Here is an 18,562-nt window from a genome sequence, read left to right as displayed (position 1 = left end):
CCCAGAATTCAACAACGCCTTCTTTTGCAGTGTCAAACGATCTCTGGTCTGTGAAATATACTCCTGATTTCCAGAAAGAAGGACTTACAATCCAGACTGGTAGGAATATATTTACACACTCATCAAAGTTCATCCACGGGGTTTTTCTGTGTGTTTAATCTACAGCCGGTGCAGGACGAGTTGCACGCCAGTAACAGACTTTAGTAACATCAGTAAAACTACGTGTTTTTCTTTAATCCCTAACTCCTCGCGCCATTATTTTGTTGAACTTTGCCTTCATGTTAGGCTACTTATCCGACGCCGTATGTGCCGGTTACATTTTAATGATAAAACCGAACCGCTGCGCTGCTATGATAGTGATAAGAGCCGTGAAACTGAACACAGTAAACATACGGGAACTTGCAGTAGTTTGTCATTCAAACAGATTGTTGTTGTATTTTAAATGACAATGTTTCTGTTGACACTGACAGGCAAAACATAGCGGTGCGGTGCATATTGATAGTGCATTGAATGGATTTTAAAGGACTTAACAATAGACTGCTTTGCTTTTTAAAAACCTTTTTAGAGGGTAGATCAGCTTTAATATTGCAAATAGATAATGCAATTGTCTGCATCACTTCCAATCCCTGGTATATTTATATGGTAAATATATAAAAATAAAAAATAAATAAAATACATTTTAAAAAGATGTGTGTTTGTATATATATATATATATATATATATATATATATATTCATATTTACCATATAAATATACCAGGGATTGGAAGCGATATATACACATCTTTTTAAAATGTATTTTCTTTTAGTATTTCCCACATACCCTACGACCCCTCCCCTGATTGGAGTAAACCAGCGAACAACAACACTTAGGCTTTTACTATATACATTTACGGGCACAATCTATTGTGAAATAGTTATATTTGGACTGTTTTTAATCCTGGCCTTCCTTTATTTCTGATGTCTGTCCAGTTTGATTTCTATTTTCCATGTATATTTGTAACTGTGTTATTTAACAAAAGTTCTGAACCTATATACATTTTACAGACACAGTATGTTTTACATTTGTTATCTTGTTGTTATTAGTCCCAATCTTCAACTCTATTCAACCCCTCCCATCTATCTCTAAACACCATCCAGTCCCTTCAGCTCCATTCAACCCCTCCCATCTGTCTCTCAACACCATCCAGTCCCTTCAGCTCCATTCAACCCCTCCCATCTATCTCTGAAGACCATCCAGTCCCTTCAGCTCCATTCAACCCCTCCCATCTGTCTCTCAACACCATCCAGTCCCTTCAGCTCCATTCAACCCCTCCCATCTATCTCTTAACACCATCCAGTCCCACCCTTCAGCTCCATTCAACCTCCCCCATCTATCTCTGAACACCATCCAGTCCCTTCAGCTCCCCTCAACCCCTCCCATCTATCTCTGAACACCATCCAGTCCCTTCAGCTCCCCTCAACCCCTCCCATCTATCTCTGAACACCATCCAGTCCCTTCAGCTCCCCTCAACCCCACCCATCTATCTCTCAACACCATCCAGTCCCACCCTTCAGCTCCCCTCAACCCCTCCCATCTATCTCTGAACACCATCCAGTCCCTTCAGCTCCCCTCAACCCCTCCCATCTATCTCCTAACACCATCCAGTCCCTTCAGCTCCCCTCAACCCCTCCCATCTATCTCTCAACACCATCCAGTCCCAACCTTCAGCTCCATTCAACCCCTCCCATCTATCTCTGAACACCATCCAGTCCCACCCTTCAGCTCCCCTCAACCCCTCCCATCTATCTCTCAACACCATCCAGTCCCTTCAGCTCCCCTCAACCCCTCCCATCTATCTCTGAACACCATCCAGTCCCTTCAGCTCCCCTCAACCCCACCCATCTATCTCCTAACACCATCCAGTCCCTTCAGCTCCCCTCAACCCCTCCCATCTATCTCTCAACACCATCCAGTCCCACCCTTCAGCTCTATTCAACCCCTCCCATCTATCTCTAAACACCATCCAGTCCCTTCAGCTCCATTCAACCCCTCCCATCTATCTCTTAACACCATCCAGTCCCTTCAGCTCTATTCAACCCCTCCCATCTATCTCTGAACACCATCCAGTCCCACCCTTCAGCTCTATTCAACCCCTCCCATCTATCTCTGAACACCATCCAGTCCCACCCTTCAGCTCTATTCAACCCCTCCCATCTATCTCTGAACACCATCCAGTCCCACCCTTCAGCTCTATTCAACCCCTCCCATCTATCTCTGAACACCATCCAGTCCCACCCTTCAGCTCTATTCAACCCCTCCCATCTAATAATTATATTATTGATTGATTGACTATAACTTTTCAGACAGTATTGGTATCTGCAGAGTTATCTCCAGGTACAAGTTGACTACAGATCCCCTAACAGTTGTGGTTATAGATACTAGGCTCTACACCAGACTACAGATCCCCTAACAGCTGTGTTTATAGATGCTAGCCTCTACACCAGTCAGACTACAGATCCCATAACAGCAGCTGTGTTTATAGATGCTAGTCTAGACACCAGTCAGACTACAGATCCCCTAACAGCTGTGTTTATAGATGCTAGCCTAGACACCAGTCAGACTACAGATCCCCTAACAGCTGTGTTTATAGATGCTAGCCTCTACACCAGTCAGACTACAGATCCCATAACAGCTGTGTTTATAGATGCTAGCCTCTACACCAGACTACAGATCCCCTAACAGCTGTGTTTATAGATGCTAGCCTCTACATCAGCCAGTCTACAGATCCCCTAACAGCTGTGTTTATAGATGCTAGCCTAGACACCAGTCAGACTACAGATCCCCTAACAGCTGTGTTTATAGATGCTAGCCTCTACACCAGACTACAGATCCCCTAACAGCTGTGTTTATAGATGCTAGCCTAGACACCAGTCAGACTACAGATCCCCTAACAGCTGTGTTTATAGATGCTAGCCTCTACACCAGACTACAGATCCCCTAACAGCTGTGTTTATAGATGCTAGCCTAGACACCAGTCAGACTACAGATCCCCTAACAGCTGTGTTTATAGATGCTAGCCTAGACACCAGTCAGACTACAGATCCCCTAACAGCTGTGTTTATAGATGCTAGCCTCTACACCAGACTACAGATCCCCTAACAGCTGTGTTTATAGATGCTAGCCTCTACACCAGACTACAGATCCCCTAACAGCTGTGTTTATAGATGCTAGCCTCTACACCAGTCAGACTACAGATCCCATAACAGCAGCTGTGTTTATAGATACTAGTCTAGACACCAGTCAGACACAGATCCCATAACAGCAGCTGTGTTTATAGTTACTAGCCTCTACATCAGTCAGACTACAGATCCCCTAACAGCAGCTGTGTTTATAGTTGCTAGCCTCTACATCAGTCAGACTACAGATCCCCTAACAGCAACTGTGTTTATAGATGCTAGTCTAGACACCAGTCAGACACAGATCCCATAACACCAGCTGTGTTTATAGATGCTAGTCTAGACACCAGACTACAGATCCCCTAACAGCTGTGGTTATAGATACTAGCCTAGACACCAGACTACAGATCCCCTAACAGCTGTGTTTATAGATGCTAGCCTCTACATCAGTCAGACTACAGATTGGTCGTAGCAGAGTGACACCAAGATGAAGGAAACGCCATCGTTGATAGACAGCAGCGAGGTGTTCCTGTCCTTCTCTACCTGCGCCACTTATCGTCGTCCTTTATTGAAGTTCAATCAAACCTAAACCGTGTGATCGGCTAAGTTTATGTTGTTCTGCTCTGTTTTCCAGCGGGACTCGAACCCAACAGCAATGGCTGAGCTAACTCATATGATAGACAGCGAGGTGTTCCTGGCCTTCTCTACCTACGCCACTGTCGTCGTCCTCAAGATGATGCTGATGTCTCCTATGACTGCTTACTTCCGCTTCACGAGAAAGGTATGGGAATGAGGTCATCTGCCTCCACAGTGTTATATAGCCTGTAAATGAACTCTATGGTGTAAACTTGTCTCTCCCTCCACAGTGTTATATAGCCTGTAAATGAACTCTATGGTGTAAAAGTGTCTCTGCCTCCACAGTGTTATATAGCCTGTAAATTAACTCTATGGTGTAAAAGTGTCTCTGCCTCCACAGTGTTATATAGCCTGTAAATTAACTCTATGGTGTAAACTTGTCTCTGCCTCCACAGTGTTATATAGCCTGTAAATGAACTCTATGGTGTAAAAGTGTCTCTGCCTCCACAGTGTTATATAGCCTGTAAATTAACTCTATGGTGTAAACTTGTCTCTCCCTCCACAGTGTTATATAGCCTGTAAATGATCTCTATGGTGTAAACTTGTCTCTGCCTCCACAGTGTTTTGCCAACATGGAAGACACAGGGATGGCTAAGACTCCAGAGGACAAGAAGAGGATGCTGAGAGTTGATCCGGATGTGGAACGTGTGAGAAGGTAGGCCCACCCTTATAGAGGCCCACCCTTATAGAGCCCCCTAGACTTATAGAGGCCCACCCTTATAGAGCCCCCCCTAGACTTATAGAGGCCCCACTAGACTGATAGAGCCCCCCTAGACTTATAGAGGCCCCACTAGACTGATAGAGGCCCCACTAGACTGATAGAGGCCCCACTAGACTGATAGAGGCCCCACTAGACTGATAGAGGCCCCACTAGACTGATAGAGGCCCCACTAGACTGATAGAGGCCCCACTAGACTGATAGAGGCCCCACTAGACTGATAGAGGCCCCACTAGACTGATAGAGGCCCCACTAGACTGATAGAGGCCCCACTAGACTGATAGAGGCCCCACTAGACTGATAGAGGCCCCACTAGACTGATAGAGGCCCCACTAGACTTATAGAAGCCCCCTAGACTGATAGAGGCCCCCAGACTGATAGAGGCCCCCTTAGACTTATAGAAGCCCCCTAGACTTATAGAGGCCCACTAGACTCATAGAGCCCCCTAGACTTTTAGAGCCCCCCTAGACTTATAGAGCCCCCCCACTAGACTTATAGAGGCCCCCTAGACGTATAGAGCCCCCTAGACTTATAGAGGCCCCCTAGACTTTTAGAGGCCCCTAGATTTATAGAGCCCCCCTAGACTTATAGAGCCACCCCCAAACTTATAGAGGCCCCATTAGACTTATAGAGCCCCCTAGACTTATAGAGGCCCCCTAGATTTATAGAGCCCCCTAGACTTATAGAGGCCCCCTAGACTTATAGAGCCCCCCTAGACTTATAGAGCCCCCCAAACTTATAGAGGCCCCACTAGACTTATAGAACCCCCTAGACTTATAGAGGCCCCCTAGACTTATAGAGGCCCCCTAGACTTATAGAGCCCCCCCACAAACTTATATAGAGCCCCCTAGACTTATAGAGCCCCCTAGACTTATAGAGGCCCCCTAGACTTATAGATACGTAAAAAAAATATTCAACCTTTATTTAACTAGGCAAGTCAGTTAAGAACAAATTCTTATTTACAATGACGGCCTACCAAAAGGCCTCCTGCGGGGACGGGGGCTGGGATTAAAAATATATATATATATAAATATAGGACAAAACACACATTACGGCAAGAGAGACAACACAACACTACATAAAGAGAGACCTAAGACAACAACACAGCATGGCAGCAACACATAACAACACAGCATGGTAGCCATACAACATGACAACAACATGGTAGCAGCACAACATGACAACAACATGGTAGCAGCACAACATGACAACAACATGGTAGCAGCACAACATGACAACAACATGGTAGCAGCACAACATGACAACAACATGGTAGCAGCACAACATGACAACAACATGGTAGCAGCACAACATGACAACAACATGGTAGCAATACAACATGACAACAACATGGTAGCAGCACAACATGACAACAACATGATAGCAGCACAACATGGTAGCAACACAACATGACAACAACATGGTAGCAACACAACAAGACAACAACATGGTAGCAACACAACATGACAACAACATGGTAGCAACACAACATGACAACAACATGGTAGCAACACAACATGACAACAACATGGTAGCAGCACAACATAACAACAACATGGTAGCAGTACAACATGACAACAACATGGTAGTTTAGTTTTAGTTTAGTTTATTTTATTTTTACAGGGACAGTGCACATTAATCAACGTTTCAGTAAAAGTGCCGGTTTTAGCCAGCCGGCTAATTTTCAACCGCAGTCCCTGGGCAGGTTATTAAAAACAATTACAATATAGACAATAGCACCATAGAACAAGCAAGACATAGCAACATAGGACAAGCAAGACATAGCATACAGACAGAGCAACATAGAACAAAAAGCAGCAAAACAAAATTCATAAAAGCAACAAAGTGTTTCCACACCTCACAAGCTACAGACAACAGACAACATGGAAAGCGGCAACACACAGCTAGGGACCATGTTCACAAATCTGATTGACCTTTAGCCAGGTCTTCAAGCATTTTGTGAAAGTGTGATATGTGGTGCAGTTATGTGTGTCTGATGGCAGTGTATTCCAGACATGGGAAGCTCTCACAGAGAATGCAGATTTACTACAGGTGCTTTTCCTTAGGGGAACTATACAGTCACCTCTCATGGCAGACCTTGTGGATCTGCTGCCATATGTCTGGGTTTTCTGTTTAACAAAAATATTGAGTGGAGGGGGAGCCAGGCCATTAAGGATCTTGAATACAAGACATGCGTCGGTGTATTGCACAAGATTTTCCCAACTCAAGAGCTCATGCTTTCTAAGGATGTGACAATGATGATGGTTATTGGGCTTCCTATCAAGCACTTTGAGAGCCTGTTTGTAGACAGACTGAATAGGTTTTAATGTTGTACAGCAAGCTTGGGCCCAACTAGTCAAGCAGTATGTTAAGTGGGGGAGTATCATAGAATTGAAGTACAGTTTTGCTACCTCTGTAGTCAAACAATTTCGTATAAATCAGAAATTAGCTAGGTTGAATTTGGTTATTTGAATGACCTTTTTCACATGCTTTTTAAAAGAGAGGTTGGAATCAAGTATGATGCCAAGGTACTTAAAATCGGATATCACCTGGAGCTTCTCCCCTGACACATAGACATCTGGCTCAGTAGCATCTGTTGCCCTCTTTGTGCAGAACATGCAAACAGTTTTTTTCACATTGAGATGCAAACACGAGTCACTGAGCCACTTTGTAACCTGGACCATTACAGTAGGGTGTTCCTGTGCAACTTGTTGTTTGCTCTTTGCATGCACATATATCACTGTATCATCTGCATACATTTGAACTTCAGACCCAGTACAGACAGAAGGCAGATCATTAATGTACAGGCTGAACAGGAGGGGCCCCAGTATTGACCCTTGGGGCACGCCCACATCATAGCTACGAGTAGGCGACAGCTCATTGCTCACTCGGGCACACTGAGTTCTGCCTTCAAGGTATGATTTCATCCATCTCAAGGCATCAGGGGAAAAGTTGAACTTGGACAATTTTGTGATGAGAATCTCATGGTTAACAGTATCAAAAGCCTTCCTTAGGTCCAGAAACACAGCCCCAACAGCACCCCCTTTGTCCCCCCAACACACCATATTAGAACCTCTCTCTCTCTCATTCCCCCGATAATCTGAACTCTCTCTCTCATTCCCCAGATGATCTGAACTCTCTCTCTCATTCCCCAGATGATCTGAACTCTCTCTCTCATTCCCCAGATAATCTGAACTCTCTCTCTCTCATTCCCCAGATGATCTGAACTCTCTCTCTCATTCCCCAGATAATCTGAACTCTCTCTCATTCCCCAGATAATCTGATCTCTCTCTCTCATTCCCCAGATAATCTGAATTCTCTCTCTCTCATTCCCCAGATGCCACCAGAACGACCTGGAGAACATCATCCCGTTCATAGTGATTGGTCTGCTGTATACCCTGACGGGGCCCGACCTCTCCACTGCTCTGCTCCACTTCCGGGTGTTTGTTGGTTCCAGGCTCTTCCACACGGTGGCCTACGTCCTCCCCCTGCCCCAACCCAGCAGAGGTCTAGCTTGGATGGTTGGCATGGGAGCTACCTTCTCCATGGCATACAGAGTGCTAAGCACAACGCATCTCTGAAGAGGCGATCAATCAATTAATAATTAATCAGATTGATTGATTCCAAGTTTTCAGATGGCCTAAAATAGTCCTCGGGACACTCTACCTCTGAGGAGACGCCCACACATTTATTAGACCTGGGTCAAATAGGCTACATCATGTTAAATACATTTGACAGTGCTTGATTGTACTTGGAGTTTGCACTTCTGGGACTATTCTATTAGTTCTGTTGTATCAGGCAGACTAACTACACATTTTCTGCACGTTTTGTTTTTAACTCAGCACTGAATTTGATCTGTGCAAAAAAAATAATAATTAATATCAGCAAAAAAAATAATTAAACTAAACGTCGGGCTCGATTCAATCTATTTCACGGAAGGTCAGTGCTAGAGCGCAGTAGACATTGAACCGCAACGTTCTCGCGGAAACTCCATTCAAGTTAAACGCTGCATACATTCGGAAACTGCATTCAACATTTCAAGAGCGCTAAGAGCGCTGACTTTAGGCGATACGGATTGAATGGAGCCCTAAAACTAAAATCAAGTGTAGTTCAGTATCCGATACCGCATGTAATCTGGCGATTTTTACCCACATCAAATCACCCGTTTATTGGTCGCGTACACAGATTTGCAGATGTTATCGCATGTGCTGTAAAATGATAGTGTTTCTAGGTCCAATAGTGCAGTCATACCGAGCAATGCATTAAAATGAATAAAACATTCACACCATGAGCCGGTCTGTCTGGTTGTCTGACTGACTGCAAACACCTATTTTATGTCTTAGACATTTTTTGCATCGGATGTGATAATCTAATGTTTATAAATGATTAAATTCGGGTTTGGGGAATTAACGTTTAATTAAAAATGGGCGGGGGGAATTATTGTTTGAGTTGAATTGAAATAGGGCCTATGAAGTAGGCTACAAATACCAGAGATATTTTGCTAATTGGCTAATGAATATGACCTTATACTTGATCTAATTCTGTATCTTTTTAAATTCTGTATATGTTTTTAGATCTACATATCATCTGATATGTTTACTACTCGGCCACGTCTCTGTAATGCTACTGATTGGTTTGCTTTGTTCGTTCCATTTTCTAAGCCAATCAGGGATTGGTCCTTTTTAATGCTTTCCACATGTGAATAAACGAACGATCTCTAGAATGACATGTCTCGTGGTGTTTGTTTGTAGAACGAATATACATAGATGTTGTAGATGAAAATGTGTTCATCGGACGATTAAATGGCAGCATAAAAAAGCCATCGGCGAAAGTGGACGCATTTATTGGTAGATCCGCAGACCTGGCGGAAGTCCAAATATTCGCCCCCCTTTTTTTTTCTTCTGAAACTGCCTGAACAAACCGCCCACATCGGCGCAGTCTAACAGGCTGGTACTTTTCCTTGGCTCCGAGTCAAAACCAAAGACCAAGTTTCTTGAAAAGGTATGAAACTATTCGCTTTGCTCAAAATAAACTATGCGAACGTCATCAGCGGATATTATTGTAGCGTGTGTGTGTAAGATCAATTAAAATGTAACCCCGTACAATACTTAACATTTGTATCGTTATTAGATTTTTATTTTTAAAGGAGGCTATTTTGCGTAATGTGTGTAGACTATGTAAATGCGCAAACGCTGTGGCTGCACGTGCCCAGCGCTGCACAGGTTATAAACGTGTGTATGGGAGACATTGTGTCACAATACAATGCATGCATTTAATTCATCATAGTATTGCACGGGGAAAGTACAACCTTTCTTTTGGGGGTAAATTGTATCTGTGTGTCAACAGTAAACACGTCACATACATTACAACGACTAGAAACAAAGTGTTGGGGTTTTCCCGTTGAACAAGATTATGCAATAGCACCCCATTACAAATAACACAAATAAGAGTTGTAAATCAATAAATATCTACATGCATTAGGTTTATTAGTGTGTTATTACCATTAGATCAATGATCAATTACGTATATATTTTTTTTAATTTAATGATAAAAGTTCAATCAAAGCTAAACCGTGTGATCGGCTAAGTTTATGTCGCTCTGCTCTGTTTTCCAGCGGGACTCGAACCCAACAGCCATGGCTGAGCTAACTCATATGATAGACAGCGAGGTGTTCCTGGCCTTCTCTACCTACGCCACTATCGTCGTCCTCAAGATGATGCTGATGTCTCCTATGACTGGATACTTCCGCATCACGAGAAAGGTACACAAACCTAGAGTTTAGAACATGCAATACACAGAAAACAACCTTAGCCTTGTTTTCTTTAATTGTACTGCAGTGGGCTAAATCAGGGTCACACAGAGTGATTATTGATCATCTTAAACAAATCTACTTTGTAACTAAAGTATACACCTCACACACATGATGTTTAAATGTATGTTTATTTAACCAGGTAGACTAGTTGAGAACACCTTTATTTAACCAGGTAGACTAGTTGAGAACACCTTTATTTAACCAGGTAGGCTAGTTGAGAACACCTTTATTTAACCAGGTAGGCTAGTTGAGAACACCTTTATTTAACCAGGTATGCTAGTTGAGAACACCTTTATTTAACCAGGTAGACTAGTTGAGAACACCTTTATTTAACCAGGTAGGCTAGTTGAGAACACCTTTATTTAACCAGGTAGGCTAGTTGAGAACACCTTTATTTAACCAGGTAGGCTAGTTGAGAACACCTTTATTTAACCAGGTAGGCTAGTTGAGAACACCTTTATTTAACCAGGTAGGCTAGTTGAGAACACCTTTATTTAACCAGGTATGCTAGTTGAGAACACCTTTATTTAACCAGGTAGACTAGTTGATAACACCTTTATTTAACCAGGTAGGCTAGTTGAGAACACCTTTATTTAACCAGGTAGGCTAGTTGAGAACACCTTTATTTAACCAGGTAGGCTAGTTGAGAACACCTTTATTTAACCAGGTAGGCTAGTTGAGAACAAGTTCTCATTTACAACTGCGACCTGGCCAAGATAAAGCAAAGCAGTTCAACACATACAACAACACAGAGTTACACCTGGAATAAACAAAACATACAGTCAATAATACAGTAGAACAAAAGAAAACAAAAAGTCTATATACAGTGAGTGCAAATGAGGTAAGATAAGGAAATAAATAGGCCATGGTGGTGAAATAATTACAGTAAAGCAATTAAACACTGGAATGGTAGATCGGCAGAAGATGAATTTGCAGGTAGAGATACTGGGGTGCAAAGGAGCAAGATAAATAAATAATTACAGTATGGGGATGAGGTAGATAGATGGGCTGTTTACAGATGGGCTATGTGCAGGTGCAGTGATCTGTGAGCTGTTCTGACAGCTGATGCTTAAAGCTAGTGAGGGAGATATGAGTCTCCAGCTTCAGAGATTTTTGCAGTTCGTTCCAGTCATTGGCAGCAGAGAACTGGAAGGAAAGATGACCAAAGGGCTTTGGGGGTGACCAGTGAGATATACCTGGTGGAGCGCGTGCTACGAGTGGTTGCTGCTATGGTGACCAGTGAGATATACCTGCTGGAGCGCGTGCTACAGGTGGGTGATGCTATGGTGACCAGTGAGACATACCTGCTGAAGCGCGTGCTACGAGTGGGTGCTGCTATGGTGACCAGTGAGCTGAGATAAGTCGTGGATTTACCTAGCAGAGACTTGTAGATAACCTGTAGCCAGTGGGTTTGGCGACGAGTATGAAGCGAGGGCCAACCAATGAGAGCATACAGGTCGCAGTGGTGGGTAGTATATGGGGCTTTGGTGACAAAACGGATGGCACTGTGATAGACTGCATCCAATTTGTTGAGTAGGGTATTGGAGGCTATTTTGTAAATGACATCGCTGAAGTCGATGATCGGTAAGGGGGTCAGTTTTATGGGGGTATGTTTGGCAGCATGAGTGAAGGATGCTTTGTTGCGATATAGGACGCCAATTCTAGATTTAATTTTGGATTGGAGATGTCTAATGTGAGTCTGGAAGGAGAGTTTACAGTCTAACCAGACACCTAGGTATTTGTAGTTGTCCACATATTCTAAGTCAGAACCGTCCAGAGTAGTGATGTTGGACGGGCGGGCAGGTGCAGGCAGCGATCGGTTGAAGAGCATGCATTTAGTTTTACTTGCATTTAAGAGCACTTGGAGGCCACGGAAGGAGAGTTGTAATGGCATTGAAGCTCGTCTGGAGGTTAGTTAACAGTGTCCAAAGAAGGGCCAGAAGTATACAGAATGGTGTCGTCTGCGTAGAGGTGGATCAGAGACTCACCAGCAGCAAAAGCAACACAATTGATGTATACAGAGAAGAGAGTCGGCCCGAGAATTGAACCCTGTGGCACACCCATAGAGACTGCCAGAGGTCCGGACAACAGGCCCTCCGATTTGACACACTGAACTCTATCAGAGAAGTAGTTGGTAAACCAGGCGAGGCAATCATTTGAGAAACCAAGGCTGTCGAGTCTGCCAATAAGAATGTGGTGATTTGACAGAGTCGAAAGCATTGGCCAGGTCGATGAATACGGCTGCACAGTAATGTCTCTTATCAATGGCGGTTATGATGTCATTTAGGACCTTGAGCGTGGCTGAGGTGCACCCGTGACCAGCTCTGAAACCAGATTGCATAGCGGAGAAGGTACGGTGGGATTCGAAATGGTCGGTGATCTGTTTTGTTAACTTGGCTTTGGAAGATCTTTAGAAAGACAGGGTAGGATAGAAGACACCTGTACCATGTCAGATATATAGTGGGCATGTATTGCATTTTGAGTCTGTTTCCCAATATTACACTTAAGGTACATCACAGAAGACTGAAATATAAGTAAATAGGATGATTTTTGTCTGTTTAAAAAATGAATGAATTATGAAATTATGAAAAATATGAATAACATTCCACCCATGAGTCTGAAGAGGGTGATTTAGGTCAATGGCTGCAGGAAAGGGCTACGAACCAAACACTTAGAAAATGGTTATAATTAAAAAATAAAAACATAATTCCAAGTGAATTTAAATGCGATTTCATGAATGGAATAGAACAGAGGTAAGAAGTGTGTTGAATCCCGGCTGCATCACATCAGGCCGCATCACATCAGGCCCCATCACATCAGGCCCCATCACATCAGGCCCCATCACATCAGGCCCCATCACATCAGGCCCCATCACATCAGGCCCTGATCAGGAGCCCCATCACATCAGGCCCCATCACATCAGGCCCCATCACATCAGGCCCCATCACATCAGGCCCCATCACATCCGGCCCCATCACATCCGGCCCCATCACATCAGGAGCCCCATCACATCAGGAGCCCCATCACATCAGGAGCCCCATCACATCAGGCCCCATCACATCAGGCCCCATCACATCAGGCCCCATCACATCAGGCCGCATCATATCAGGCCCCATCACATCAGGCCCCATCACATCAGGCCCCATCACATCCGGCCCCATCACATCAGGCCCCATCACATCAGGCCGCATCACATCAGGCCCCATCACAGCAGGCCCCATCACAGCAGGCCCCATCACATCAGGCCCCATCACATCAGGCCCCATCACATCAGGCCCCATCACATCAGGCCACATCACATCAGGCCACATCACATCAGGCCCCATCACATCAGGCCCTGATCAGGAGCCCCATCACATCAGGCCCCATCACATCAGGCTGCATCACATCAGGCTGCATCACATCAGGCCCCATCATATCAGGCCCCATCACATCAGGCCCCATCACATCAGGCCCCATCACATCAGGCCCCATCACATCAGGAGCCCCATCACATCAGGAGCCCCATCACATCAGGCCCCATCACATCAGGCTGCATCACATCAGGCCGCATCACATCAGGCCCCATCACATCAGGCCCCAACACACCAGGCCCCATCACATCAGGCCCCATCACATCAGGCCCCATCACATCAGGCCCCATCACATCAGGCAGCATCACATCAGGCCCTGATCACATCAGGAGCCCCATCACATCAGGCCCTGATCACATCAGGCTGCATCACATCAGGCTGCATCACATCAGGCCCTGATCAGGAGCCCCATCCCATCAGGCCCTGATCACATCAGGCTGCATCACATCAGGCCCCATCACATCAGGCTGCATCACATCAGGCTGCATCACATCAGGCTGCATCACATCAGGCCCCATCACATCAGGCCCCATCACATCAGGCCCTGATCAGGAGCCCCATCACATCAGGCCCCATCCCATCAGGCTGCATCACATCAGGCCCCATCACATCAGGCCCTGATCAGGAGCCCCATCCCATCAGGCCGCATCACATCAGGCCCCATCACATCAGGCCCTGATCAGGAGCCCCATCCCATCAGGCCGCATCACATCAGGCCCCATCACATCTGGCCCTGATCAGGAGCCCCATCCCATCAGGCTGCATCACATCAGGCCCCATCACATCAGGCCCCATCCATCAGGCCCTGATCAGGAGCCCCATCACATCAGGCCCCATCACATCAGGCCCCATCACATCAGGCCCCATCAAATCAGGCCCCATCAAATCAGGCCCCATCACATCAGGCCCCATCATCAGGCCCTGATCAGGAGCCCCATCACATCCGGCCCCATCACATCAGGCCCCATCTTATCAGGCCCTGATCAGGAGCCCCATCACATCCGGCCCCATCACATCAGGCCCCATCATCAGGCCCCATCACATCAGGAGCCCCATCACATCAGGCCCTGATCACCAGGCTGCATCATCAGGCTGCATCACATCAGGCCCTGATCAGGAGCCCCATCCCATCAGGCCCTGATCACATCAGGCTGCATCACATCAGGCCCCATCACATCAGGCCCCATCACATCAGGCTGCATCACATCAGGCTGCATCACATCAGGCCCCATCACATCAGGCCCCATCACATCAGGCCCCATCACATCAGGCCCTGATCAGGAGCCCCGATCAGGAGCCCCATCACATCCGGCCCCATCACATCAGGCCCTGATCAGGAGCCCCATCACATCAGGCCCCATCACATCAGGCTGTGGTCCTTCTGTAGCTCAGTTGGTAGAGCATGGCGCTTGTAACGCCAGGGTAGTGGGTTCGATTCCCGGGACCACCCATACGTAGAATGTATGCACACATGACTGTAAGTCGCTTTGGATAAAAGCGTCTGCCAAATGGCATATATTATTATTATTATTATATTAGGCGCCATCACATCAGGCCCCATCACATCAGGCCCCATCACATCAGGCTGCATCACATCAGGCCCCATCACATCAGGCCCCATCACATCAGGCCCCATCACATCAGGCCCCATCCCATCAGGCTGCATCACATCAGGCCCCATTTGGGGCGGCGTACAATCAGCCCCAGCGCCGTCCGGATTTGACCTGTCACGTCCTGACCTTACTTCCTTTTTTATGTCTCTGTTTTAGTTTGGTCAGGGAGTGAGTTGGGGTGGTCAGGGCGTGAGTTGGGGTGGTCAGGGCGTGAGTTGGGGTGGTCAGGGCGTGAGTTGGGGTGGTCAGGGCGTGAGTTGGGGTGGTCAGGGCGTGAGTTGGGGTGGGTCAGGGCGTGAGTTGGGGTGGTCAGGGCGTGTGTTGGGGTGGGCATTCTATGTTTTGTAGTCTAGGTTTTGTATTTCTATGTGTTTGGCCTGGTATGGTTCCCAATCAGAGGCAGCTTGTCAATCCTGGTCTCTGATTGAGAATCATACTTAGGCAGCCTGTTTTCCCCCTGTTAGTTGTGGGTAGTTGTTGTCTCTTATTGAGAACCATACTTAGGCAGCCTGTTTTCCCCCTGTTAGTTGGGGGTAGTTGTTGTCTCTGATTGAGAACCATACTTAGGCAGCCTGTTTTCCCCCTGTTAGTTGTGGGTAGTTGTTGTCTCTGATTGAGAACCATACTTAGGCAGCCTGTTTTCCCCCTTAGTTGTGGGTAGTTGTTGTCTCTTATTGAGAACCATACTTAGGCAGCCTGTTTTTCCCCCTGTTAGTTGTGGGTAGTTGGTGTCTCTGATTGAGAACCATACTTAGGCAGCCTGTTTTCCCCCTGTTAGTTGTGGGTAGTTGTCTCTGATTGAGAACCATACTTAGGCAGCCTGTTTTCCCCCTGTTAGTTGTGGGTAGTTGTTGTCTCTGATTGAGAACCATACTTAGGCAGCCTGTTTTCCCCCTTAGTTGTGGGTAGTTGTTGTCTCTTATTGAGAACCATACTTAGGCAGCCTGTTTTTCCCCCTGTTAGTTGTGGGTAGTTGTTGTCTCTGATTGAGAACCATACTTAGGCAGCCTGTTTTCCCCCTGTTAGTTGTGGGTAGTTGTCTCTGATTGAGAACCATACTTAGGCAGCCTGTTTTCCCCTGTTAGTTGTGGGTAGTTGTTGTCTCTGATTGAGAACCATACTTAGGCAGCCTGTTTTTCCCCCTGTTAGTTGTGGGTGGTTGTTGTCTCTGATTGAGAACCATACTTAGGCAGCCTGTTTTCCCCCTGTTAGTTGTGGGTAGTTGTTGTCTCTGATTGAGAACCATACTTAGGCAGCCTGTTTTCCCCTGTTAGTTGTGGGTAGTTGTTGTCTCTGATTGAGAACCATACTTAGGCAGCCTGTTTTCCCCCTGTTAGTTGTGGGTAGTTGTCTCTGATTGAGAACCATACTTAGGCAGCCTGTTTTCCCCCTGTTAGTTGTGGGTAGTTGTTGTCTCTGATTGAGAACCATACTTAGGCAGCCTGTTTTCCCCCTGTTAGTTGTGGGTAGTTGTTGTCTCTTATTGAGAACCATACTTAGGCAGCCTGTTTTCCCCCTGTTAGTTGTGGGTAGTTGTCTCTGATTGAGAACCATACTTAGGCAGCCTGTTTTCCCCCTGTTAGTTGTGGGTAGTTGTTGTCTCTGATTGAGAACCATACTTAGGCAGCCTGTTTTCCCCCTGTTAGTTGTGGGTAGTTGTCTCTGATTGAGAACCATACTTAGGCAGCCTGTTTTCCCCCTGTTAGTTGTGGGTAGTTGTTGTCTCTGATTGAGAATCATACTTAGGCAGCCTGTTTTTCCCCCTGTTAGTTGTGGGTAGTTGTTGTCTCTGATTGAGAACCATACTTAGGCAGCCTGTTTTCCCCCTGTTAGTTGTGGGTGGTTGTTTTCTGTCTGTATGTTTCTGCACCAGACAGAACTGTTTCGTTTGTTTCCAGCTTCGTTGTTTTTTGTTGGTCTAGTGTTCAGTTTCTTTATTCAATCTACCATGAACACGTGCAACGCTGCACCTTGGTCCCCTTCACCTTCTTCCACCTTCTTCCAACCGTTACATGACCGTCATTGTAAATACGAATGTGTTCTTAAATTACTTGCCTAGTTAAATAAAAGGTTAAATAAAAAATAATAAATCCAGGCTGTATCACAACCGGCCATGATTGGGAGTCTCATAGGGTGGCGCTCAATTGTTCCCAGCGTCGTCCGGGTTTGGCCCGGTGTAGGCCGTCATTGTAAATACGAATTTGTTCTCAACTGACTTGGACTAGTTAAATACAGGATACATAATGAATGAACCTTGACCCTCCCTGGCTTAACAGAGCTGAGGTGGAAATTGAACAAGAGAAAACATGTCCCTCCTTGCTTCCACCTCCCTCCAGGCATTTGCTAACCAGGAGGACACCAGTCTGGCCTCCTCGACAGGGGACAAGAAGAAGCTGGTCAGGGTGGATCCTGATGTGGAGAGAGTACGAAGGTATCCCCGTAGAAATATAATTGAAGCATATCTCTCTGGTTCACGCTGACGTACAGCTGCTGTAACCATGACTGGAAAGAGATGGTAGAAATCCTACTTCTAATGGGATTTATTTAGATGTTTTAGTTTCATTCCCCAGATAATCTGAACTCTGTCTCTCTCATTCCCCAGATAATCTGAACTCTCTCTCTCATTCCCCAGATGATCTGAACTCTGTCTTTCATTCCCAGATAATCTGAACTCTCTCTCATTCCCAGATGATCTGAACTCTGTCTCTCATTCCCCAGATAATCTGAACTCTCTCTTTCTCATTCCCCAGATGATCTGAACTCTCCCTTTCTCATTCCCCAGATGATCTGAACTCTCTCCCTCTCATTCCCCAGATAATCTGAACTCTCTCTCTCTCTCATTCCCCAGATGCCACCAGAACGACCTGGAGAACATCATCCCGTTCATAGTGATTGGTCTGCTGTATACCCTGACGGGGCCCGACCTCTCCACTGCTCTGCTCCACTTCCGGGTGTTTGTTGGTTCCAGGCTCTTCCACACGGTGGCCTACCTCTTCCCCCTGCCCCAGCCCAGCAGAGCTGCGTCCTTCCTCATCGGACTGGTCACCACCAGCTCTATGGCCTATAGGGTTCTGATGACTGCGCTTTATCTGTAGAGGCTTGAGACACACACACACACACACACACACACACACACACACACACACACACACACACACACACACACACACACACACACACACACACACACACACACACACACACACACACACACACACACACACACACACACACACACACACACACACACACACACACACACACACACACAC

General features: G+C 46.0%; 2 protein-coding genes across 2 annotated transcripts in view; both read left to right on the top strand.

Moving 5' to 3' along the window:
• LOC124020212 (microsomal glutathione S-transferase 1-like) overlaps positions 1–8,795 on the top strand; it is an 8,833-nt gene extending 38 nt beyond the window's left edge. The window contains exons 1-4 of the mRNA XM_046335543.1: positions 1–99; positions 3,793–3,939; positions 4,355–4,449; positions 7,850–8,795. The exon at positions 1–99 is cut by the window's left edge and continues 38 nt beyond it. Of these exons, the coding sequence (XP_046191499.1) occupies positions 3,814–3,939; positions 4,355–4,449; positions 7,850–8,093 (465 nt within the window). The 5' untranslated portion in view covers positions 1–99; positions 3,793–3,813 and the 3' untranslated portion in view covers positions 8,094–8,795. The remainder of the gene's footprint in view (positions 100–3,792; positions 3,940–4,354; positions 4,450–7,849) is intronic.
• A 559-nt stretch (positions 8,796–9,354) lies between these two features.
• Positions 9,355–18,509, top strand: LOC124020217 (microsomal glutathione S-transferase 1-like). The gene is made up of 4 exons (XM_046335579.1): positions 9,355–9,513; positions 10,127–10,273; positions 17,627–17,721; positions 18,139–18,509. The coding sequence occupies exons 2-4, from the start codon at positions 10,148–10,150 to the stop codon at positions 18,383–18,385; spliced, it is 468 nt and encodes a 155-aa protein (XP_046191535.1). The 5' UTR covers positions 9,355–9,513; positions 10,127–10,147; the 3' UTR covers positions 18,386–18,509.
• The last annotated feature ends 53 nt before the right edge of the window (positions 18,510–18,562 follow it).

Source organism: Oncorhynchus gorbuscha, unplaced genomic scaffold (genome assembly GCF_021184085.1).
Source record: "Oncorhynchus gorbuscha isolate QuinsamMale2020 ecotype Even-year unplaced genomic scaffold, OgorEven_v1.0 Un_scaffold_770, whole genome shotgun sequence".
Taxonomy (NCBI): domain Eukaryota; kingdom Metazoa; phylum Chordata; class Actinopteri; order Salmoniformes; family Salmonidae; genus Oncorhynchus; species Oncorhynchus gorbuscha.
The sequence above is the reverse complement of the archived record's forward strand: the minus strand, read 5'-3'. Positions and strand labels throughout refer to the sequence as shown.

What these genes read in the sequence shown, in the direction of transcription:
- LOC124020217 (XM_046335579.1), top strand. Translation starts at nt 10,148, where the DNA reads ATGGCTGAGCTAACTCATATGATAGACAGCGAGGTGTTCCTGGCCTTC. An exon ending in ACTTCCGCATCACGAGAAAG is followed by an intron (nt 10,274 to 17,626) that starts GTACACAAACCT and finishes ACCTCCCTCCAG; the next exon opens with GCATTTGCTAACCAGGAGGA. An exon ending in GATGTGGAGAGAGTACGAAG is followed by an intron (nt 17,722 to 18,138) that starts GTATCCCCGTAG and finishes CTCATTCCCCAG; the next exon opens with ATGCCACCAGAACGACCTGG.